General features: G+C 42.9%; 2 protein-coding genes across 2 annotated transcripts in view; one reads left to right on the forward strand and one right to left on the reverse strand.

Moving 5' to 3' along the window:
- Positions 1-1,309: 1,309 nt before the first annotated feature.
- LOC144945444 (putative RNA-binding protein 46) lies at positions 1,310-9,781 on the reverse strand. The gene is made up of 6 exons (XM_078873961.1): positions 9,725-9,781; positions 8,069-8,258; positions 4,704-5,002; positions 3,923-4,090; positions 2,549-2,843; positions 1,310-1,595 (listed from the first exon to the last, which is right to left on the reverse strand). The coding sequence occupies exons 1-6, from the start codon at positions 9,779-9,781 to the stop codon at positions 1,483-1,485; spliced, it is 1,122 nt and encodes a 373-aa protein (XP_078730087.1). The 3' UTR covers positions 1,310-1,482.
- Positions 9,782-11,793: 2,012 nt separating this feature from the next.
- The window catches only part of LOC144945446 (dynein axonemal heavy chain 10-like), an 86,942-nt gene continuing 73,093 nt past the window's right edge, over positions 11,794-25,642 (forward strand). Inside the window, exons 1-12 of the mRNA XM_078873962.1 lie at positions 11,794-12,001; positions 14,383-14,525; positions 14,666-14,896; positions 15,391-15,581; positions 15,929-16,127; positions 18,921-19,106; positions 19,464-19,631; positions 20,057-20,233; positions 21,177-21,377; positions 23,959-24,098; positions 24,592-24,743; positions 24,861-25,022. Of these exons, the coding sequence (XP_078730088.1) occupies positions 11,794-12,001; positions 14,383-14,525; positions 14,666-14,896; positions 15,391-15,581; positions 15,929-16,127; positions 18,921-19,106; positions 19,464-19,631; positions 20,057-20,233; positions 21,177-21,377; positions 23,959-24,098; positions 24,592-24,743; positions 24,861-25,022 (2,158 nt within the window). The remainder of the gene's footprint in view (positions 12,002-14,382; positions 14,526-14,665; positions 14,897-15,390; positions 15,582-15,928; positions 16,128-18,920; positions 19,107-19,463; positions 19,632-20,056; positions 20,234-21,176; positions 21,378-23,958; positions 24,099-24,591; positions 24,744-24,860; positions 25,023-25,642) is intronic.

A 25,642-nucleotide genomic window follows, 5' to 3' on the forward strand; every position in this document is an offset into this window, starting at 1 on the left:
TTCAATGTTTTTTGACATTACATGGGTTGAACTGAATTTAACTACCCTTTTATACAGCCAGTCAATTCATGCCGTGTTATGTTTATCATTTTCAAAGCCCAACTGTGCCCACGGGAAGGACATTTAAATCCAAACTGGCCCGCTGTCCGATTGAGTGACATCCCTGGTTTAGAGTACAGTATTTGGTGCTATACATTTCCACATAAGCCACTTAGTTGAGCTATTTGTGGCCAGGTCGTTTCTGAAAATAAGGTGAGTCGGCTTTAGCTGGTAAAATAAAACGTTCATTTTGTGGATTTATTTTCATGCTAACCTTTCCGATACTTTGCACTCCTATTGTATTTTTGTATTGTTTGTTGTAACCTTTTGACCCACCTCGACTGACATCTGTAAAAACGAGTTTCTCAATGGTAAATAAGGATTTTGAGTCAATGCATTTTTTGCAAGCAGATTGTGTACCAAGGGAAGCAAGAAGAAATGTCAAGCGGCCATGACAAGGCAGCATTGTTCGAAGCACGAGGAATACCGAGTTTCAATTGTGACCACACACAAGAAAACGCAAGAATTTTAAGACTTTATTTTTGAAATGTGTAAACAATTACAGCAAAAAAAAACATTTAACTTAAACAACTCTTATGATATAACTTCCACTGGTTGGCTGTTTTAGACAGTAGCCTGCTTTGATATGGGAAGTGTCCCCGAGTATTAAAATAATCAGATCAAGTTGTTTTTATTCAAGTATTAAATTGCGTGTTATTTATTGTATAAATTGTGCGTTGAATATGCATAATTGTTTGATGCTATAGTGATGAAAAATATCAAAGTCTGTGCCGTTTGGTTGCCCTAGTGGAAGTGGTGGGTGGTGCTGTGTCCTTGTCCAATCCTGGCCCACAAACTCCGTAAACATTTTTTAAGATAACGGAGGATAACAAAACATGATGCACAAAAAGCTATTTTTTTCTCGTTTAAAAAACAGAAGTTTAAATACGTGAAACATGTCAATGTAAGTCTTTTTTATGAAAGTACTAACATCTATGCAAGTATTTTTGTTCTTTCAAACATAACTAGTGCGTAAAACTTGGAAAACTGTAAAACTATTTATAAAACGTACAACATGCTTAATCTAAGGACTGTTTTCTCCATTTAGCTTAATGATTCTGAAAACCACAAGTGGGTAAAATTAAGCCATATTACAATCAAATCCTGCCTACCATCGACGCATGATGAGATGTCCCAGGTCTCAATGAAAAGTGAGCACGGCAATAAATTAGCATGTGCGTGGAGGGAAAAGTGTGAGAGGGTGCTTTGTGGTTAGTCGGGGATTGGTGCCACTCAAGAGTTAGCATATGAACACAAATGCATTGGTGAGGGAGGAAGTGCTCTCGTGTAAAAGGAGGCGTCATTTAAGACATGTGAAGTAGGGGTTCCTTGCGAGGAAGTGCTGAGGACACAGGCACGGCGATGGCTCAGATGGTTGTCTCCCTATGGCTTGGTGTACGTGCCCCAGAGCTCACTGGCTAGGTAGTGCTGGTCGGAGATGTAATGGGCAAACCTGGGGACATCTCCCGAGTAGTTGTTGCAAACAGCACCTCCACCTGCAGCACACACACAGAGCGGTCACCGCCTTGCAATCCGTGCTCGTTTCACGGGCGGTGACGCGTCCCGTTTTCCGCTTGTTGCAGAGGTTCGTGGTTAGAACCCAGCGGCGACCCTGATTGTACAAGCATTCCCTCGTTATTTCGCGAGGGATACGTAGAGGACGCTTGTGAATAGCAGATTTAGCGGATATTGACCTACAAATATCATACACGCAATTTCTGCAAATGCTTCTAAAGCTGCAATAAGTTATCTTTCTCCATCTCTCATCTCTTTTTTCCATCACTTTCTTTCTCTCTCGATGCAATCATTCAGAGTTCCAGATGCAATTCGCAGATAGACAAAATCGGGGATAGCAAGTTCATGAATGAGGGAATACTGTATTACTACGTATTATTACACGCCGTCTACCTCAGTGGACTTTAAAGATACCCTGATGTCATTAGCAAGAGTAGGTGATTGTGTGCAAGCATCTTCAGGAGGCGTTAAGTTCATCTCGTCATAGTTACACATTGATTGTCATCGTCGGCACACTTGAATTTTACTAGTATTTGCATCGCTAATTTAATGAATAAAATTAACATCGCTTGTAAAAATATTCAACCATGTCGCACGAATTGTGCTTTCCAACGGTAAGTGGTACTTTCTGGGGCAAACATGAATATTTATTGTAGATTTATAGTACCACTTGTGCTTACTGGCACCAGGTCATGAAATGAATACATTTCCATTACGAATTCTCACAGAAGAGTAAGCCCCGGTGACTCGAAGAGGTCAGTTTGCCAAGCTGGCACCACTAAAATCCTAGGATAAAATCCAGGCATCAGCCATCTGATTAATTATATACTGGGTTCTCGAGCGCAGTAAGTTGATGGTCTGATGGATCAGCAATGACTGCACAAAAAAAAATGTCAAAACAGAGGCCCCCAGGCTCTGTAGTGGCTGCCCTCACCTGTACCCCGAGCAGACTGGACCTGTGCAGCACTTGGCAGGTGATTTTCACAGCCTTTTGCGAGTCGAACTTCAGCACTGCAAAGCCACCGGGCAAAATCTTCACCCGAAGCAGCAGCACTGGTTCCACCGCCATCACTGCTGTTGTTACGCGAGAGAACACCGCATGCACGGAGGTCCATGCGGGCCGGCAGTAGCATGTGGCGACCGTGCAGGGAAGGCGCTGGCCTATTCATCAGCGCTGCTACGTCCCAATCTGGGTCGGCCCATTCCACACAGATGGGGTGGCACCACAGCTGGAAGGACACTGTGGAATGGTGGCACACAAACCGGAATATTTTTAATTTCGTTTTTTCCGACTGCGCCATCAGCACCACATAGATCACGAAATGAAGAATCTGTTCAACTCTTGCAGAGCAGTGCCGCCACCGTGTTAAGAGAACGCCCCCCCCCCCATAATTAGATATCACAGAACTACCTAAGATCTCTTCAAGTGACCTTTAATATGCACACATCAATCTGCTTAGATCAGCGTGGAAAAAGGATCAAATCAATTCCAGGACCAGCACGGCTTGGGGATTCCCATTATCCAGTAGAATTGACAAAAAGGCTGAACATGTTGCATTAACTACGGAACTGTATTCCCATGCATTTAATATATCAAATAGTAAAAAGAAAACATAATTAATACATTTCAAATGCATGAGAATACCAGTTTAGGATGCAACCTAGACTTCGTACAGAATACAGGAAAATACCCGGAAGACTTGAATAAGCCAGACACGGGGTAACTCCGATAGTGTAGTTAACGAACACGCACACACCCACAGGCTCACATGCGTACACGACAATAACAGCCACGATTCGCTTGTGCCAGGCGCGGTGCACACTCAAAATGCACCTGGCCTGGCACAGGCACCGTGGTGACGTCACCGTCACATAGTGGCGAATGGCGGGTATTGGTATTGCCAAACTCGCACCTGTACAGACGGGCTCGCACACGTACACCCCCACACTGGCTCACATAAGCACACAAAACAAAGGTCCCCCCCTCAGCCTAACAGACTTTTGGGGCAAAGGCTACGAGTGAGCCCCTCTGAAGGCTGGCACAATGAGGGGGTGGGTGGCCAGGACCACATCCGACCACCTTTGTCTCCCAATAGGCAATGTTTTTAGACACCGCACCAGTCGACCTAAAAGAGGCCCAGGATCGGCTGAGAGGTCGTTACTGGTGTTGACCAGGAGCTGGAATCCAACTTGGGTAGCCAGGTTGGGAGCGCAGCGCGGTAACCACTACACTACTGTTACCTAATACAGGTGTAAATGCACACAGGGTCACACGCACTAAACACGCATAATTCGTGCGACATGTGACCTCCACCGCACCTGGAATAATTCTTCTGCGGGCCATGGCGGCCGCACGATGGTTCTGGTACTCGACCAATGCGTAGCCTTGACTTTGAGCATAGCTGCTCATTTTCACATCCACAACCCCCTCCGTGGCACAACACATTTCCATCAAGACCTCCTCTTTGGTCTTGTCCTGCAAGGGGAGGGGGGAGGAGACACAATGCAAACTCACCAGCATTCATTTACTGCTTTGAAGTCCATTCCGGTGCATACAAATTGGTGCTCATGTTATCCTATTCCAGAGACATAATGGCCCCCATAGACCAATGTCCGAAATTTAAAATTACAATACTCTCGCACCAATATTATATAGACATGCATAGCAGAAATATGCCTCTCTTTTTACTCGATTGCCTTTGTCCTACCGTTCTATACAGCACCACTTTAAATGTATGATTGTATAGCCAAACAAAGTTGAAAATTACTTTTTGCATAAATGAGCATTGAGGCAGTGTTTCATTGCCTTTTAACAGCGTTACTGTTGCACTGGAGAGGTACCGTGACACTCGTGAATGGATGACGCAGCCTCCCGTTTTCTTGTTTGATTGCATGGCACGTGCAGTGTGAAATTTCATTCGCACACATTCGATTTCGTTATTTCATTCACACTGACATTTGATTTCGTTAAATGGAAAAGTGTCCATAATTTGTCAATTGTATTAACGCAAAATTGTGTAAACCACACGTTCTTACCTGTATTGGATTTAGAATTAATACATGTTGTATTTTATACCATGCCGCCGTACCTTTGGCAGTCCACTAATGAAGAGACAGCAATTGTCTTTGCTGATGCAGACTCCGATGCGATGTCTGGGCCGGATATACCAATTATTTAGCTTCCGGACAGCGGTCTCCGCGTCAGCGCAATTCGTGTAGGTGGCGAACGCGAAGCCGCGGTTTTCTCCGCTAAACGCCATCATAAGGCGCAGCTTGTAGAGCTGCCCAACCATCTCCAGCACGGGCACCAGCTCGTCCTCGTAGAGGTCACGCGGGAGTTTCCCCACAAACACTTCGCTGCCACGGGGGGGCGGGAACCCCTTCCAGTCTGCGGCCAGGGGGAGAGACAGTCCAGTCACATGTTAAAGTCGCCAATACAAATGTATGTGCACGTGTGGTAGCGGTTGACTTATAAGAATACAGCAATACCCCGGTTCACATCGGCGATGCGTTCCTGAAATGTGACGAACATTGAAATGTTAATCAAAGCAATTTTTTCTCATAGGAATGAATGGAATGGGGGGGGGGATTGCGTTCCTAACGTCGTCACTTCACGTATTACTCTTTGGTTCTTTCGGTAGAGTCACGTAGGTATAAAATAAAATAAATCACAACGTTTCGGACGCAACACAAGCGTCCGTCATCACTGTTTTAAAACAGACTGCCTCAGCAGCAGACCATGCTTTCCCACCTGATGACGGACGCTTGTGTTGCACCCGAAACGTCGTGATTTATTTTATTTCATACCTACATGACTTTACCAAAAGAACCAAAGAGTATGGATTCCTGTAGTCACGAAAGGTTCAAATCAAGATTGAACTTCACGTATTGTCACTCTTTACCTATATTACCCCTTTTTGGTTAATGACAGTTATATTCAAATACATATTACATAACATTAAAATTACCAGACATTTAAATACAAAAAAAACAGAGTTTAAATTTTTCTTATCTCGAGTACCGAGAGCTGGCTTTGCTTACTGGGTATGAGGTGGCAATGTGGAGACACACGCACCCCCCCCCGCACACATGCGCTCGTTCACAGGTCCACATTCTAGATTTGAAGTTTTCGTGACTGCAAGGATCCATACTTAAGGTTTTTTTTCGTGACTTTACCGAAAAAACCGAAGAGTCTAGGGTCCACATACACGCACTCGTAGGAGGAGCGCATGCGTCTCGCTTCGGCAGCAGTGCCGAATTACATCTAATTTTACTTCTACGATACATAAACACGTTTACAACGCCTCTTAGCCACAGATACTGTACTCAACACCAGTGTAGAGCAGTAAACTTTAACACAAATTATATAGGGTACAATAAAGATCACCAAAATACTGTACGGACAATTCCCGGGTTACAAATCTAATTCATTCCCGAGGCCTGTTCGTAAGTTGAACGGTTCGTAAGTCGGAACACAATAAGGTACTGTATTTAAATGCCCGTATAGTCAGTGTTATGAAATGTATTATGGTTGGACAAAAATGGAAGCATTGGTGAACTCACAATTAAGAAGAAATATTGTACATTTGCATGTAAAATTAAATAAACATAAATAGAAAAAAAAACTTATATTTTCACTTACCTTGAGTCCTGATGCAAGCTTGTCGTCGGAAGAGGAGAAATGAGTCACCACAATTGCACACACACAGACGCACACCCAGACACACACCCACACTCCAACGATCTCCTGTGTTACCTTTACAGGGTGTTGGTGGCAGAGCTGTTAGCAAGCAGCGCCGATGAAGGCCTGGACGACACACGAGGGGGGGGGCGAGTGGCCAGCGCCACGCCCGGCTACAGATGCCTCCCCAGTGGCGTCGTTTATACACCGCATCAGGTACCCATTTGAGGCCGAGTCGACCTGGGGGAGGCCCAGGTCCCATTCAGATAATCGTCATTGGTGTTGACCGTGAGCAAGAATCGAACTCGGGTCGCCGCAGCGCGCTAACCGCTGCGCTACTGCTCCCCACAGACTCACTTTCAGTCTCACACACACACAGTCTCACACACACACACAGTCACACACACAGTCACACACACAGTCACACACACAGTCACACACACGCGCTCGCACTCACTCCCAGCGTGAGGCCGACTCATGACATCTCTCGGAGGATCACTCCTCTGAACAGAATATTCCCACGGTTCAATTTGTAATTGCGAGTTCACGTTTTAAGCCAAATGTTATTTTTTATATCTCGTGGACGCTGGTTGTCAAGTACGTGTGTTCGTAAGTCGATGACTACATGCGTATACATAATATACTGTACCCTACAGTACATTTATTTATGCGCTACGCAAAGTAGTTTGTACAGGGTAGGTGGAGGGTGAAGGCCGAGGCGACGGATACGGTTGGGGCGATGCAGATCAGGCAGTATTAAGTGACGACGTATTTGCAAAACGACGTCAATCAGGGTATTACTGTCCCTGGTATGGTGTGAAAACATCATTTAGGAAGACAGAGGGCGTGGTGCCGGCCACCCACCCATGTCCCGTTGTGTTTGCTGTTGTAACTTTCTGACCTACCCATACTATCTTCATAGCGCATCAGATTTCTCAATGATAAAAATTTAGATTTGTGGACCATGTTGGCCTTAATTGATGCTCACTAATAGCGCTTTCCCAACGGTATGCTATGTCTATAGGGGGATCTTTATCTTCGTGATAGCGGTAGTGAGTGGTTAGCACACACAAGGTAAACATTGATGGCGAATGTGATCTGGTCCTGGGACTCCCTTAGGACAACTCACCCGGGTCAAAGGCCGTGGTGCTGGTCGCACCATCCCCTTGGGTATTCCAGCCTTAATAATAGGTACTAACAGCATTAGACCTCTTTTGCCAGTACCAAAATATAATAGGGTTTTTCCCCTTTTTTTTCTGGCAACAAAACTGAAACCTTTTTTTACGAGGATTCATGTCTGCATTGACCACAATACTTGCAGTCAAAATGCAAACAAAACAAAAATATCGATTTAAACATTTCGTGACTGCAGGGATTCATCTTCTTGGTTCTTTCGGTAAAGTCACGTATAATTGTATTTTATTATGTTTTATTACTTTATTATTTCCCTTCTACGTGACTTTACCGAAAGAACCAAGAAGAAAAAACAAAAAGTGTGTTTTTATGCATTTTGACTGCCAGTATTTTGGTTAATGCAGACACGAATCCTTGTAAAAAAAAGGTTTCAGTTTTGTTGTCAGAAAAAAGGGGAAAACCCCTATTAAGGTACGAACAACTCAGCTTCAAAACACTATATGTATGGGGGGGGGGCTTTATGTGCACGTGTATGCTCCCGTGGGTGCGAATCAACACGAGTGCCCATGTATCATTGTACCCATGTGCCCATGTGCGTGCACATTCGCGCGGGCAAGAGTCTCGGTGCGTCTCAGATACCGGGTGGCGGTCCGTACGTCCGCTGTCCGTTCTCCTGGGCCAGTCTGTACCCCGTGCGACGAACCAGCTCCTGCAACGCATTCTCCTTGGGGTCAACACTGAACGCTTTTAAAACCCTCAGAGTGGTGCTGGTTATCGGAGCATGGCACGGGGAATCTGACGGAGCATGGCACGGGGAATCTGACGCCATCTAAGGGGGGGGAAGGGAGGCAAATCAGCACACAACAACGGTTGATTATCTTCTTGGTTCTTTCGGTAAAGTCACGTAGAAGGCAAGTAATAAAATAATAAAAATAAAACATAATAAAATAATTCTCACGACGTTTTGGCCACAACGCAAGCAGCCGTCCTCAGGTGAAAACCAGGTCTGTCGAGGCGACAGCGTCATTTAGACACTGTCGCCTCGACAGACCTGGTTTTCACCTGACGGCTGAGGACGGCTTTGTGGCCGAAACGTCGTGAGAATTCTTTTATGTTTTATTATTTTATTATTTCCCTTCTACGTGACTTTCCCGAAAGAACCAAGAAGATGAATCCCTGCAGTCACGAAAGCTTTAAATCGAAATTTAACGGTTAATTAAAATGTTCTCTCTCGAGGTTGTTCTGCATATTTCTTTATTCAGTGATCATTTTGTGCACGACCAAGCAGCCGCTTTTGAAGTTTCCGGGAGCGTGCGCAGAGCAAGAGCCGTGAGCCCGTGACTCCGGGCATCAGGAGGGGTTCTCAACAGCACACGGGTCGACTCAGACCGCCATGCGTTTCTCCAATGTTTCTCCAAATACGCTTAGGTTTTTTCGGTAAAGTCACGTAGGTAAAAATAAATAATATACTTTTATTTCTATATAATAGAAATAATATAAGTGTATTTCTATTATTTTTATTTTTACCAACGTGACGTTACCAAAAAAAACCAAGAGTATGAATCCTTGCAGTCACGAAAGCTTCAAATCTACAGTTTCTCCAAATGTTTCGTGCTCATAAGCCTTACGTGGTGTTGCACTGCGCAACTCCCAAGAAATGCACTACACATTTGGCAGCATTAACATTCGACTATCGCATTGGAAATGAACACAAAACCACTACGATTTCAGAGTCAACAGTGTTTGGTAGTCGTTTTGACGTGTAAAGTTTTAATATTGTCATAAACGTCGCACAATTGAATTAGAATGCACGCAGTTGTGCAAGTGTGATGTAAAACTGTCGTCAACATCACCCGCGATCCACAGCTGTCGCAGCTATTGTATAGATATATAGTTTTGAAGGTCCAGCACTGGAGTAAGACTCCACAGGGTTATTTTATATTTGTACCCCCCAGATTGAAGTCACGTGACGTGCTAACCGCGCTGTAACTAATTTTACTTGGGCCCAAAACGTCGACTATTTTCTTTCGATTAAAGGCAAGTGTTATATACAAGTGTTATATATATTTCTCTATTTAAGGCCAGTGTTATTGAAGACTGTGTGCAATGTTTAGTAATGTTGTTGTGCACCATTGCTTACCCGGCAGTATCACGAAAGATTCGCAGCACTGAAGACGAAACGTGTCTGGATAAATTAAACTAAATCGTATTAAAAGTGATTTGATGGTAATTCAACAGAGGCCTAAATGAATTTGCTTGTAAATGTCCGCGGCTCCCCAATCAAAACGCCCAGACCCTCCCTCTCTCCTGCTTTGGCAGCTCGAAGTGGTAGTCGTAATTCCACTTCTCCATGGCGGGAGTAAGAGCGACAAGATTTATAACTAATTCACACAAAGCGACACTTTTACACTTCGCAGTGCATACATCATACTGTACGCGGGATCTTTTAAATAAACATTCGACAAATATCCGATGGATTCAACACGAGGAGCCATCCATTTTAAGTTCGTTATAAATTTGCCAATATAATGAAAGGTACCCCCCCCCCCTCTTAACCACATTCAACATTCACATGTCATCTCGGCGAGCACCGCAGACTTGGAGACGAACGTGGCCAAGATGGCGGCCTCCTTACACCGCCATTTTAGGAACGTGTCCGCCCCTCCCCAACTCACACACAAAAAACAGTCAAATTCATTTCCGTCGCCCCCCCCCCCCAGGGCCTTGTGATCACCTGGTGATGATGCAGATACACGAAGGTGGACGTCGTCGTTGGGGCTGGCAATCGACCGCGTGCCGCTGAGCCCATGTCGGCAAGGCGTGAGTCACAAGCCGCACCTGGAGACAATTCCAGATGGTCGAGACACCCAATGAAGTCTCCGATCAGAGATGCACCCATTTATGGACACGTGGGATATTTTGAAGCCCCACCCATGGCCACACCCCACGAGATGAAAGCGTGGTTAAAATACATGTATTTTATTTAATAGGTGAAGCCCGCTGAGATCTAAAACGCCCTGGCTATCACGCGATAGCTCAATGAAGTGGCTTCTCACGTGGAAATGTATAGCACCCAAATATTCTAAACTTATGTTTTTAAATGTGGAGGGGAAAAACTGGAGGGCACGGAGACAAATCCACGGGGAGAGAGACACGCAGACTCCAAATATACAGCAGCAGGCGTCAGGGACGGGATCGAATCCACGAACCTCCTGCGTGCCAGGCGAGGTAGTTAACGTCTCCTAGCCATTGTGATGTTGATGAGAGAGAGACGCAAACTCCAAATATACAGCAGCAGGGGTCCGGGTCAAACCCACGAACCTCCTGCACGCCAGGCGAGGTAGTTAACATCCCGACATCGTAGAATCCATAGAACGCCAATGGTTTCGTGTACAGTCACATAATCAAATTTAAGAAGGAAAAAAACGGACATCAGAATACAATGTTCTTCAATTTAAAACAAAAAAGGGCATAAGAATAATAAAATAATCAGCGGGTTCATCACCGCCGGTTCATAATTGACGGGTTAATCGCCGTGTCGATTTACTCCCGAGGCCGGTTGATGGCCCAGCATCACGTGACACGCCCCCTCTCTGTGATTGGCTAATTGCTGCCTGCTTGGCGATTTTGTCGCGGTCCGTTTGTATCGCACGTTCACGCGATAGCCACAAACATTTAAACGTTTTAATTAACGTATTTATTAACGTTTTTATTACTCCTTAAACGTTTCATTGGTGGGGTTTGGATGGAATAAACCCCAAATCGTGGAAACTTAATCGATTAAAACGTAACGTTGAAATAATTTACCTCAATGTAGGAATATCCTGTACGTTTATATTTGTTTTAAAAGCTCACGTAAGATTTTAGTAACTTATTAGAAGTAATTTTATTAGACTGAAGTAACTTATAAAATACGTGGATATCACAGTACAATACACGTCACAAATACAGTATTCTAAAATCTCTTCAAATTATAGAATGCTGTTGCCAAAAGTAAATGTCGGGTGTATAATTAATTTAAATTAAATCTTACATTTGCGGAAATCTATAGACGCAGAAGATCAACTAATAACCTATAGACGCGTAAAACATGCTCCCGCCTCAGGGATTCGGTTAATTATACAATAACATAGTTACTGTGAGGTTGCTGGTGCCTTCCACTTGGGAGTGAATATTAAAATTCTCATTAAATTTGAGGTAAGTTAATCCTTTACAAATGTAACCACCCCCCAGATCTCAAGTTAGGCGTAGTAAAAGTGGCGAGAATCCTGCGGTGAGATTCCCTCCAGGAGGACCTCGGCTGGCGGTGACAAAACCAGTCGCCATTGCCTCCCAACAACAACAACAACGAAGTGTGTGTAGCCATGTCGTCCTGGCCCGTCCTCTCGTGGTTGAGGGACAGGGTCTCCTCCATGCTGAGCACTGCCAGTCGCTTCGACCGCCTGATGGAGGACGAGGGTCACCGCGACTCCGTGCGGCGCCTCCTCGGCCACGTGGCGGACGAGGAGGACGTGGAGGACGATCCGCCCCAGGTGCTGTGGTTCTACGTGGAGGCTTTGGGACGGCAGCAGGGTGAGAGAGACACCAATGCTGAGCTCTTGTCTTCCTTCACGACATCTTCGTCGTGGCATTATCCCCCCCTTCGTGTGATGATAATAAAATAGATGCGCGCAAGTAACTTGAATTTACACCCGAACGCTCATGACAGACTTAACGCGGTTGTCTTTATCTGTCTAAGAATCGCGATAAGGGAATAATTGTAGGGATCACCACCAACGCTTTCCGTGACGAATCTTTGCAAGATATCGCGGATAATGGGAAGATGCTGAAGTGGCGTGGCTTAGATTGTCTTGCAAAAACAATCGTTTATCACAGCTCCAATAACCATGGTATATTGTGTATGTTCATGGCGTGTATATTTGAAATACAATTTGTATGTGTTCAAGCAAAGTCGCATACTTGGTATTTATACATCTTCACAATACAGTACTGTACTACATGTAATTCTACCAATCACTGTACTACACTTAATTATATCAACACCTGGTGGCGTCATTGTGAAATGTGAGTATTTTTGTTTTCGACAGAGAAAATTCCACAAACGTGATATTTGCTCAGAAAAAAATGTATTTACTGAAAATGGCTGAATGTAAAATAAACTTCTTTTTTTGTGCGTTTTATTCCAGAAACAAATATGGATATGGTGAGGGTTTTGCACCTGCCTATTGAAATCACCCTTGTTGATTTTGTCACCCTCATACAAGAGATGAGAAGAGAGGGCCCCCTGGTTTATTGTGAACTCTGGACGTGTTTCAATGGTCTGCCAGTGACGAGGGGTCGATTCTAATCACTGTGACCTACCACTTTCTAATACATTGTCTTAAAATGCTGTGATGTTTCTGTTATCAGAATCTGAATTTTACTGGTAGGAACCTCCTGGTTACACCAGTCCACAGGGGATTATTGTGTCCGTCGTGCAGGGAGGGGCTGGGTGGGGAGGGAGGGGCTGTGTGGGGAGGGGAGGGTGGGGCTTGGTGGGGAGGGAGGGGCTGGGTGGGGTGGGGAGGGGCTGGGTGGGGAGGGGCTGGGTGGGGAGGGGCTGGTCACCCCGTGGTGCCCTTATATCAACGTTTAACCTACTCACACCACGCTGACCGAGCAACCCAACGTTCCTACCAGCTCCCTCCGCAGAAATGTGTAATTTATCATCGAGAAATCACAGATGCCCAATAAGGGGTGGGTCGGATTTTTTTCGCCAGGCCAGATGCATACCCATTGTGGCCTTGCCTGTAAAGTTCCGTCGTGTACTGATCACAGCATTGCTGCAACTCAGCTATTTACGTGATTATTCAAGTGTCACAACACTTGGTATTATATCTATCATGTAACAATATTTTACGTACAAGTGTTTTATTTTGAATAATGTACAAAACGTATTATAATACTGAACACTGCATTTAATGATTTGTTATGGGGTTTTTGTGTGAATGAAGGAATCTGAGGTATTGCATATCAGCTATGGTCACCTACCTGAGAACTACATTGGCCAGGGCTTATATTTTCTACGAAACACAAGAGGTGGTTACATATCAATTTGTCTAAATACATGATGTTACTGTATTTATTATATTTATTTCATAAAATTTTACATATGCTGGTTACTCAATGCATGTCAAGTTTAACCCGTGCCTGCCATAAATAGTGGTCGCGTGAGTTTCAAAATATCCCAAGCATGTGAAATTGTTTAACTGAATTTATATATCTATCTGGACAGAGCTAATCCCAACGCCTGTAAATTTTCTGGAAGCAAATCAACTCCTGCCACAATTCCTGGAATTTGGACTCTGCTCTGGACCTCTGCTAGGTGTATTGGAACAAGTGCTTTCCCAGGTATTACTGTAACATCATGGACTATACATCAATCGTTTGTTGCAAATAAAAATGTAATCCACAATAATTTATGGCCATGACACTAATTTGTAACAAAACATTGACGTGATGTGATGGGTCACAGATGTATGTGCCATTGCTCGCGTATGGTCGGCACAAAGGAATTACAGTGCCTCCCAACGACAGCATACAAATGGAAGCAGAAAGCCAATCACCTCGCGAGCAACTGTCATCCTCTAATAGCTCAGAAGAGAAGGGCATTGCCGAGCCTCTGTCCTCCACTGAACAGTTAGGCAAAAATAAGGTTATTGCGAGCAACCCGCAGCCAATGCGTGACGCATTTCTTCTCGGCTTACATACATTTGTTGACTTTGTCCATCGTGCCAATAAGCAGCTTGCAGGTGAGAATATTGCAGACATGGAGAGCCTTCATTTGCCATTGTAAAATACATGTTTGACATACTCTGTAGTTTGGCTTTAAATGTATTTTTGAACATACTACTTTAAATTTGTGTCATGATGGAAATTGTGCCTTTGTTGAAATGTTTCTGAAACATTTGCAGGAAACATAACATTGACGATTCCAGAGAACTGGCGTGCTTTATTAAGAGACTCTGCAAATCTTGATATGGTCCAAAAATGTCTGACAGACTGGCAGATCCAGGCCATGAGAACCATCGAGGTAGAACTGGAAAAGATTCCACAGGTATGTTGAGCACTGGTAAAACAAAGCTTGTCAACTTGTGGTCAACACTCCCAAATGCTACGTTTTAAATTGAATTATGGAATTAATGATGTATAAATCTCACGAGGTTTTCAGTTTACAATAGTTGTGCATGTCATCAGGATAAAGGACCACTGGCGGAGATAGAATTCTGGCGAGAACGTAGGACTGTGCTCGAAGCACTAGCGGAACAGCTGAAACTTCCGGCTGTGCTGGAGACACTGGCATTGGTCGCCAAAGTTGATCCTGTGGCAGTACAGACATTTGAGCTCGCCACCTCCAAGCTTCATGAGCTGCAAGTAGAGGCCAAGGACAACGTCCGGTTTTTGTCCGCACTGGAAAGATACTTCAAGGTACGGGTATCAAGCTGCAGTTCAAGCGTAATTCCTTCATTATTTGAATTGATTCTCAATTTATTAATCTGTCTTCGGTTAGCCTTACAATTTGAATACGACATTTCGGTGAATTTGCCAAATCGCCGATGATGCTGGATGTAATTACCAGTGAAACGTCAATATTTTAAATGTTGTGGATTTACTCTCCAACACACAGGTGGGCTGAAGTAGTAAATAATTGGCGCATTGTTTACGTGACAAACCTTACTGGCTGTGTCGTGTGGTGGAGGGTTACGACACATTTATACTTACGTGATCTAACCCAAAAACCTTTATTATGAATAATATTGGTCGCGAAAGCCTACATGTTAAACTGATATACAGACCGCTCACGATGATTTTAGTGCGTAATCTGAACTTGGGGACAGAGTCGTAGGTGTTTTGGGTTAGGGAGTCATACGTGTCAATATAGTGGAAATATGCTGTATAACCCTATGCCACGATTTTGTCAGACACTCTCCCAAGGTACAAGCTTTAGGGTTGTCATTGACACCCTGCCGTCGATGATGATGGGGCTGCGCGTGGTGTGGACCATCTCACATCACTACAACACGAGCGAGCGCATGGGACCACTCATGCAGCGCATCGCGTGGGAGATAGCAGAGCGTGTCTGCTGCATCATTGACGTCCGCTCGCTGTTTAAGTGCGTTCATCTCGTGTACAACTCTGTGTTAAATTCAAAATGTCATTGTTAGTAGTTAAAAAATATATATACACATAACAGGGGTGAACAGTATGATGAAGTATATTCAAATAATCCACATGACCGATATGGCGTGGGGAGGCCTTTATCCAGTAGAAAATACATTGTTTTTATTTATAAAATTGCAAGTAAAATACATTTACAAAAAGAAAATTCATAAAATGTTATAGCCTGCTAATGTAGACTTATTACAAGCTTGCATAATCCCCAGTCAAATGAAAATTGCAACAAATATGTAGAGAACTTTAAAAATATTTTTTAAAATATGACCAATTTTTCCTGTTCAGGAATAGTCCCATGGTGGTCATGAGGCAGACAAAAGAAGCGAAGAGAATGTTGGTCCAGTGGAAAGAGTGTTACCTAGAAACCTGTGCTGCCATTGAGGCATCGGGCAGGTGTGAGTACTGGGTGTTTGACAAAAAGTGTCTATTTCAGAAGACTGACTACATGACTGGCGTATGCCAGGACCTTTATGACATAGCGCAGGTACAAACGTATGCTTTGTAAAATTAACACATTCTACGGAAATGGGTGTTTTACTAGTCTTCATTTTTACATTTCTCTGGCATGAAACCAAAGGTATATGTTAAATAAAAAAACAAATGGATGCAATTTTCCTGAAATAGAATATATTAAATCACAGCAATGCAGTACGTTATATGTACGTTAAAAGAAAGCTGTTTAAAATCACATCCAATTCTCAGCTTGAGGGCATTGTGCCACCACTTACGGGTTTTATATGACCCTCTGTGTGCATAGCAGGGCTTATTATCTGCACCCTGGACACCACATCCAGTATACGCTTGGCTTGAGCAACAAGCCACGTGGCTACTCCAGTCGACCAGCAGCCTGGAAGATATTCAATGAGAAATTAAGTCCTGGTGCTGAGATCTATGTTCTTTAACACTGTATCATGCATCACATGTTACGATGTAGCACATGTAGACAGGATTCTCATCTTGGAATGTAGCTGCGGTGTTTGATCGCACTTCAGTGTGGTTGTGTTGAGGTTACGTGGATTCCCCAATTTGTAGCTGCATAGTGCTGTAATAATACAACTCAAGCTAGAAAACGTGTTGGTAACAAATCACGTAATGTGGGTGCAATTTTGTGATACCACGAAAAGGAAATATGTTTGTGCATCACAATTGCGCCAAAGTCTCCAAATCCACATTGGACAACCCAAGATACAGTGAGGGGGAAAAGTATTTGATCCCCTGCTGATTTTGTACGTTTGCCCACTGACAAAGAAATGATCAGTCTATAATTTTAATGGTAGGTTTATTTGAACAGTGAGAGACAGAATAACAACAACAAAATCTAGAAAAACGCATGTCAAAAATGTTATAAATTGATTTGCATTTTATTGAGGGAAATAAGTATTTGACCCCCTCTCAATCAGAAAGATTTCTGGCTCCCAGGTGTCTTTTATACAGGTAACAAGCTGAGATTAGGCGCACACTCTTAAAGGGAGTGCTCCTAATCTCAGCTTGTTACCTGTGTAGAGGAGTAAAATAGGGACGTGACGTCAGGTGTGCCGTTCAGTGCAATGACGTCACGTCTCCTAGGGTACTTAAGGGATACCCCGTGACGTAAGCAGGGTCACTGTGGGAACGGGTAAAGTAAACAGGGTGAAGAGGGAACCAGGGGTAGAGAGAGGGATCGAATAGGGAGTCTGGGGAGAAGCCGGTGGTAGCCGTAGAGGTGCTCTCTCTCCGGTCGGTGGAGTCGGCAGAGTCTACGATCCGACACGAGAGAGAGAGACCGGAGCTAGCCAGCAGGGACCCGGACTCAGAGTAGGACCCCTAAAAGACACCTGTTCACAGAAGAAATCAATCAGATTCCAAACGCTCCACCATGGTCAAGACCAAAGAGCTCTCCAAGGATGTCAGGGACAAGATTGTAGACCTACACAAGGCTGGAATGGGCTACAAGACCATCGCCAAGCAGCTTGGTGAGAAGGTGACAACAGTTGGTGCGATTATTCGCAAATGGAAGAAACACAAAAGAACTGTCAATCTCCCTCGGCCTGGGGCTTCATGCAAGATCTCACCTCGTGGAGTTGCAATGATCATGAGAACGGTGAGGAATCAGCCCAGAACTACACGGGAGGATCTTGTCAATGATCTCAAGGCAGCTGGGACCATAGTCACCAAGAAAACAGTAACATACTACGCCGTGAAGGACTGAAATCCTGCAGCGCCGGCAAGGTCCCTCTGCTCAAGAAAGCACATATACATGCCCGTCTGCAGTTTGCCAATGAACATGTGAATAATTCAAGAGAACAACTGGGTGAAAGTGTTGTGGTCAAATGAGACCAAAATGGAGCTCTTTGGCATCAACTCAACTCGCCGTGTTTGGAGGAGGAATGCTGCCTATGACCCCAAGAACACCATCCCCACCGTCAAACATGGAGGTGGAAACATGCTTTGGGGGTGTTTTTCTACTAAGGGGACAGGACAACTTTACCGCATCAAAGGGACGATGGACGGGGCCATGTACCATCAAATCTTGGGTGAGAACCTCCTTCCCTTAGCCAGGGCATTGAAAATGGGTCGTGGATGGGTATTCCAGCATGACAATGACCCAAAACAAACGGCCAAGGCAACAAAGGAGTGGCTCAAGAAGAAGCACATTAAGGTCCTGGAGTGGCCTAGCCAGTCTCCAGACCTTAATCCCATAGAAAATCTGTGGAGGGAGCTGGAGGTTCGAGTTGCCAAACGTCAGCCTCGAAACCTTAATGACTTGGAGAAGATCTGCAAAGAGGAGTGGGACAAAATCCCTCCTGAGATGTGTGCAAACCTGGTGGCCAACTAAAAGAAACATCTGACCTCTGTGATTGCCAACAAGCGTTTTGCCACCAAGTACGAAGTCATGTTTTGCAGAGGGGTTAAATACTTATTTCCCTCATTAAAATGCAAATCAATTTATAACATTTTTGACATGCATTTTTCTGGATTTTGTTGTTATTCTGTCTCTCACTGTTCAAATAAACCTACCATTAAAATTATAGACTGATCATTTCTTTGTCAGTGGGCAAACGTACAAAATCAGCAGGGGATCAAATACTTTTTTCCCTCAGTGTATGCAGCTTAGCCTGTTTATGCAGCTACAACTTAATCCTATTTATTAGGTGTTGTCTTTAAAACAAGTGTAGATATGAATGTGCTACTTCATATGAAAAATGTATCATTCTTTGGAATTTTGGGTAAATATAATGTACACACAATGAGTTGTTTTTGGATGTCTGTCTTGTGATACAAATATATTTTTACTTAGATTCTGGAAGAATTTTATGCAGATTTTGGGCCAGAGTTGAAGTCCATAACTGGGATTTTGTGGTATATCGATGATGTACAAAAGAAGGCTGACCAGCTCATTGACCCATTTACAAGCATACTTTTCAACCCATTCAATGTCCAGTATGCAAAATCGTGGAATGGATTAATTGCTGGTTTCAAGCAGGTGTGTAAAGGTGCAACTGTTGACATAATTTTTTGTAAACATAATTTACATTTTTCATTTGTGTTTATTTTTCTATTTTCTATGCCAGGAAAATATTGGTAATGCAAATTCAGGGTTTTTATTTACCCAGGACATTCTAAATCAGTTTGAAAGCCCTTCCAAAAACGTTTGACTAATTCCATATTGAGTATTTTTGTATGTGAGAGGAAACAGGAATGCCAAGAGTAACTCCTTGTTGATGAAAGGACAATATTGATAATGTACAATCCTACATTGTTGATACAACTCAATAGATCGACCTGTTTGCACATTTTTTTTACAAAATCTATGTATTTATATATTGATGTTTAATTAAAGGATATCGAAGAGACGGCTGTGACGTTAATAAATGATGCATTCAAACACCTACGTTCCGCTGATGCATTTGACATGCTATTGAAGTTTAAGAACATTCAAAAGGGAGAGAAAATCAACTCACTGTTGATGGAGAAAGTTAATGAAGTGCTCTTACGGTACTGCAAAGAGGTACTTGTTTTACTTATGCTGTGTTACAATGTGAACTTTGACCATGTTTGAACTGTATCTAAAGTAATAGCAGTGATCTACAGTAGTATTGTGGGAATATACATGCTCTTTTAAAAAATCTAGCCTTCAGATAATTGTATTTGTGTTCATGACATTTGTTTGGTTTGGTGAGATTTCATTGTGCTTCATTTCCTATTTGTAGTACTATAATGAAGTTGAGTTTAATGTAATAATTATGTGTGTGCCAACGGTGCATATTTGCTAGTCTTAACCAATTATTAACTGGTCTGTGCATTAATGGAGACATTTTGCGGTATGGTTCTGTAACAAATGTTTAAAAAAGCCAATGCATATGACAAAAAACAGGACATATAACACCAAACCACCTGTAAGCATTTAAACATCTTAGAAAATCTGTTTTTCAGGTAGCAACAGTGCAGGAAATATTTATGACGTCTCATGAGAAGCCACCAATTGGCAAGAGCCAACCGCCGGTGGCTGGAGCCATCAGCTGGGCTCGTATGCTATTTCAGCGTATCAAGCATCCCATCATCCACTTCCTGAGCTCTCCACATGTGATGGACACGGAAATCGGCAGAGCTGTGCGTCAATCTAGAAGTTTGCAGTCATGGCAATAGTTTGGTTGATTAACATTCCAGGGTTTTGTAGTTGCAATTCAGGACAGCACTGCTGAGATGCAACATACTTAAAAGAGGAGAACTACATGTAAATGTATTGTCATGCATGGTGTATCATGTAATGGACGAAAACCATTCTGAGTAGACTCAGATTTCCCAAAACAGCTCCCTTAAAAAGAAAGTAATGCGATAAATTAAACACTCCATATGCCTTCCCATATTTGTCACTAGTTAAATTACTTTTATTCTCCACAACGACGTTACATTTTTTTAGTTATCAATTATATATTTCTGCATCGAGTTTGGACCCATATCTTAGGGTCCTTACATATAAACAATTGGCTTAAGCAAGCTTGGCTCGTCATGAGACACTGAATGTGGAAACCAATGCTGCTAAACAAATACTCTCAGAATGCTGTGTGGCGCAGGGGTCCCCAATCCTGGCCACACAGCAGGAGGTGAGCGGTGAGTCCGCGCGTGGCCCGCCCATTATTTTACCACTTCCATCCGTGCCTCTTTCCCGCACTGCGCACTTTTCTCAGTTTTGGTAAACCCACAAGCTAACCTTTGCCATAATAAGTCAAAAACAAACGTCGCTGGAGAGCTTCTTTGAAAAAGGGGAAAGACCCAATGATGTCCCCCACCCTCGGTCCGTGAAATAATTGTCTTCCAAAAAACCGGTCCCTTGTGCCAAAAAGATTGGGGACCGCTAGCTTAATTGGATGTGTAAAAATACTTTCATATTTTTATGGGGAGGGACAGATATGGGAAGGAGGCATATTATTTGCTCATTAATTATTTTCACAGTGATGCTAAAAATTCTGTAATATATATTTATCAATAGCTATCTGAGAACAAAATTGTGAGCAATGAAGGCAACATTAACAGTTATGTTGGTATGTTACAGACTAAAGAAAAGTATCTAGAAGTGGGAATGCAATTGAAAAAATATGAGGAGAAGAAATATGCCGACTGGACAAAAGAGGTGGAATCTGTTCTGTTACCTTACCTGCACAAAAGCCTGCTGAGGCTCGCGGATTCACAGGGCAATCTCAAGCTATCTGCAATGGATGACTACATTAATCCTGAAAGTAACTCACTAGCTACTGTAAGTGAATATACTTTTAAAAAACTTTATAGGTATAGTATTTATACTTAAATTAATTGTAATGTATTCATATACTATACATCCTATATTTATATGATGCTAAATAGGAAAAGTATGGATGAGTCATTGTCAGGGTTGACTAATCCCAACATCCCACCAGAGTTGATAAAAACAAGTACCACTTTTGAGAGAATATAATAGATTGATCTTTGTTTCAATAATCTGAAATGTTCACCGTTGGTTTAGGACTGTTGAAGGTGATGAGCCAGATGTTTCTTAGACGCACCCATTCGGTTCAGCAAACATGAGCCCACTTCTTTGTGCTGATACTGTATGTTGAAAATGTGAATATTCAGCTCTCGTTTAACACTTACTCCACGCCACGTTAGTTTGTCTCTTAAGGCTTCCATCCCCTGTACCGCTTACTAAATACCATAGACTGCTTATTCAGATTTGCTGTCATGGTCAGACTCCCCATGCTCCCATATTGGAAAGATCATAGTAAATAAAAGTAAAATGTGTGTGGATTCATACAATGCCGAAAAAGTATATGTAAAGCATCTGGGCACTTCTCGCAATGCGAAAATGAGAATGTACTGTACAAACACTGCTAGGAGCCCTCTTCAGAATTGCTTTGCCCCAGAATAATATAATTTACTGTATTATTTCTCCTCTCTCTGATGATGGGACTGTGCCCTGGGGATGGGTGTTCGGTATATGCTTGCTTACACGGCAGGAACAATCTGGGTGTAACTTTTCTGAATCCTTTATTACTTCCTCTCCCTTTGATTTTCCTTTATCGAATGTTCGATAACTAATACTAAAATAGACGGTTTTTGGCTTATTTCAAAGTTTAAGCGAATGTTTGATGTACCATCTTTCTAACTGTTTCGTATAGCTGATGTAGATGCAGAGCAACAACTACAATTTCACATTATGGTGTTCAAGCCAGATAACTGTGCCAGGAGTAGTGGAGTGTTGCTGTGATGCCTACTCCGTATTTTTGGATCGGGCATTGCGTCGTTATATATTGTATGGTCTGTTCTGGATGACCACAGTCACACACTGGAGAGTTAAAATGTTTCCATTTGTGCATCAATTATCCGCATCTGCCATGATTTGTGCGGATGTGGTTTAGGGTGGACCATGAGCTTCATGGAAGATCACACCCAGAGATCTGTTGGGTTTTTCACAAGGTGTTTGTGAGTTCTTTTAAACTCCATTCAGCTCTCCAGGCTTCATTAGGGTTGAATTCGCATTGTTGATGGTTAAGCGCATGGGTTCAAAAGGGCTTTCATGGCATCAAGCAATGACGAGGTACGTTATTGAGGTCCTGATAAATGGGAAGGTGACTATTTTCCTCGATTTGCAGGACTTCCCGTCGGGTTGCAGTTTTGCGGCGGATGGGTAGGGGAGAGATGTGTGATAGCGTGGGCAGCCACAGTGTTGGGATCGACTTGAGAGTTCCAGTGATACACCGCATTGAAATTGTTCAGTTGGACATCAACAAGTCGAGTGTGACTACTTTTTGTCCATACTGGTGCACAGTGTTTTGCTACAGAGTACTCAAGGGCCATAGTTGATGTTCGTAGCGCTGGTGCTCATGCTCCCAAGCTTGTGGTTGCCAGTTTCTGGACCAGTTTAACCCGTGTTTTTGTCTTGGAGGGTATCTTTTTCAAGTGGTCATGGAAGGTTAGCGTACGGTCCAGCTTAATTCTGAGATGTTGGAGTGGGGTCATGTTGCACATTGTTGCCGCAGAAGGTCACTTTCAGAGTGTACTTGGTGCTCTTGTTCTCAAGATTAAATGCAGTGACTGTTGTTTTATGAGAATTTGGCTTTAGCCTCCATTTCCGGAAATATTCCCCCATGGTGTTTAGGTCTTAGTTCAGAGTAGATTCCATGTCGTTGAAAATGGTTTCTTGCATTGCCAGGGAAAGGTCATCCGCGTATACATATTTGCATGACCCGGTTTTCGGCATGCTGCTCGTATAGATATTGAGCATTGGTGCGAGTATTGACACTCATGGCAATCCATTATTGAGAAACTGGGGTGAGCTGGCTTTGTCGCCCATATAGACCCGTGGTCAGCATCATCCTTATCAGGCATATTGTGTGAGTCAAGGAATGGTCCTTGTGAGCTTCAACATCAAGCCCTTAATCCAGACTGTCGTAGGCCGATGACAAGTCCACGAAGGCTGCGCCGGTCTTGGATTTTTTCTGTAATCTGGCCTCAATGTGCATCGCAAAGGCAAAAACTTTGTCACAGCAGCTGCGTCCAGGCCAGAATCCCGCTGGTTCTTCAGGGTCACTGACTCAACAAGGGGGCTGATTCTCTGGAGGATGATGCATTCCAGCCGTTTATAGGTCGTGCACAGGAGTGATATCGATTTTTAGCTTCCCGGGTCTTCAGTTGGCTTCATAATGATGGGTTGAGTCACATCTTACTAATATTAAATGGCACATAATTGTGAATGTGTTGTTCTAACAAACGATCTGGCTCTGTATCCCAGTCACAATATAACATATCCTGTATTTGTGTTTCTGTGGTGTCCTCAGGAGTTGTTCTTGAGAAAACATGAGAACATATCGATGGACTTTGAAGTAAACTTTGCTCCAGAGCTGCTGGAGGTTATAATGGAGGCCAGGCGTCTGAACCAGCTTGGTTTTCACATCCCAGAGGTGACCTGCAATGCAGTGCTGCTGGAGGAAAGTCTCATCAGGTATCCTCGATTTTCTTTCTGCAGTTAGCTGGAGTACCTTTAATAATGAAATCAATCAAGTGTTTAGGTTTTTTGACCAATGCAATACACGTAATTTTTTCAGCCTCTGTATTTCACAGTAGATCCTAAGAAGTGTAATAGTAAAATGTACGATCTTCACAATATTAATAATTATTTTTAAATATGTATTGACGTAACAAAAATAATTACTGTATTGATATTTTATAATTCTTATAAAAGTTACCCTTTCGCTCGTTTACCTCTCAATGTCACTTCTACTTCTGCACAGCTAAGTTGTGATTTGAGTCTCATTCTGCAATCTTCATCGTGAGCATATTCTTGTGCACATTCTCTACTTTGGCTACCATTCCATCAATTGTAGTAATCATCCTTTTTAGTGATGTCTCTGCTTTCTGTTTGTTCCCTGATTCATGTGCTCATTTTTCTGTCTGTACTCTGTATACATAACCTACATTAATTTGCAATATTTCAGGAATAAAGATGCCCTCAAAATGACTTTACAACATTATCGTGCCGTGCTGAACTCTATAAATGAAGCTGAATCTCAACTGCTGGACCAGCAGATTAATCAATTGCAAAGCATCTTGTCGCCAGGGCTCAATAGAATATTTTGGAACTCTCTAGGTAGGTTTTATCTGATGACCCAGTAATGGCAACCATCAGTTTTGCCCAAATATGTGACATGATTGAATTGTTTTCACGCGACTTTCACTGTTCATGAACACTTCTCTTTTCTAACAGGAGTTAGAGACTACATTTCTCGTTTGAGACAAGCGATCGCCAAGTTTGAAAAACTTGTAGCACAAGTGCACAGAAATGCTTTCCTTATGGAATGCAAGTTAACAGCCATTAAGACAGCAATCTTGTGTAGAATTCCTTCTTCAATGCACGGGGAACTTTCAAGTGAGTATAGCTGCAGTGAATAAGGTGTTTTGGTACATACTGTGCTTTTTAGTTTCTCCCAATGTGATGTTTTTTTCCCACAGAGATACTTAAATGTTTTGTCAGATTATATATCTATATCCTGGTCTCATTCTTCCACATATCTACAAATATAAGCTTTATATAAAACGTGAGTTCTTTATTTCTAGTTATGACAAGTGAAAATTGTTTTCACTCACATGTAGTCTTCACAGAATCATCATAACAAAAATTTCCAAAGGAGAAGAAGGAGCGATGGGACCTCTCGCACACACGTGCTCGGACACGCGCATGTTAATAAGAATAATGCTAGAAATATTAATTTAAGAAAGTACCTTTACAGCCAATAAATTAAAAACATCTGATTTGCTGCAAATTGCTTGAGTCATACAGGACCATGTTTAAAGTAAATCCCAAAAAACTCCAAACAGCAAAACTAAAGCAACTTGTGAAAGAGCTTAAGAGCAGTGGGAGAAACGCCCTAAGCCGTTCTTCCCAGCTACCTTGTTTCAGTTCAGTTCTTGCAGTACATTTTTTTAGACACTGCTATGTTATTGGATGTATGGAGTCTTTGTTTTCCCACAGCTTGTTGACATAATATA

The sequence above is a fragment of the Lampetra fluviatilis genome, chromosome 37 (genome assembly GCF_964198595.1).
Source record: "Lampetra fluviatilis chromosome 37, kcLamFluv1.1, whole genome shotgun sequence".
Taxonomy (NCBI): Eukaryota; Metazoa; Chordata; class Hyperoartia; order Petromyzontiformes; family Petromyzontidae; genus Lampetra; species Lampetra fluviatilis.

Coding starts and splice junctions, on each gene's coding strand:
- LOC144945444 (XM_078873961.1), bottom strand. CDS start 9,781: ATGGAGAAGTGGAATTACGACTACCACTTCGAGCTGCCAAAGCAGGAG. Junction 4,091..4,703: donor TCATTAGTGGACTGCCAAAG/GTACGGCGGCAT, acceptor CTCCCCTTGCAG/GACAAGACCAAAGAGGAGGT. Junction 1,596..2,548: donor CCAGTCTGCTCGGGGTACAG/GTGAGGGCAGCC, acceptor TGTGTGCTGCAG/GTGGAGGTGCTGTTTGCAAC.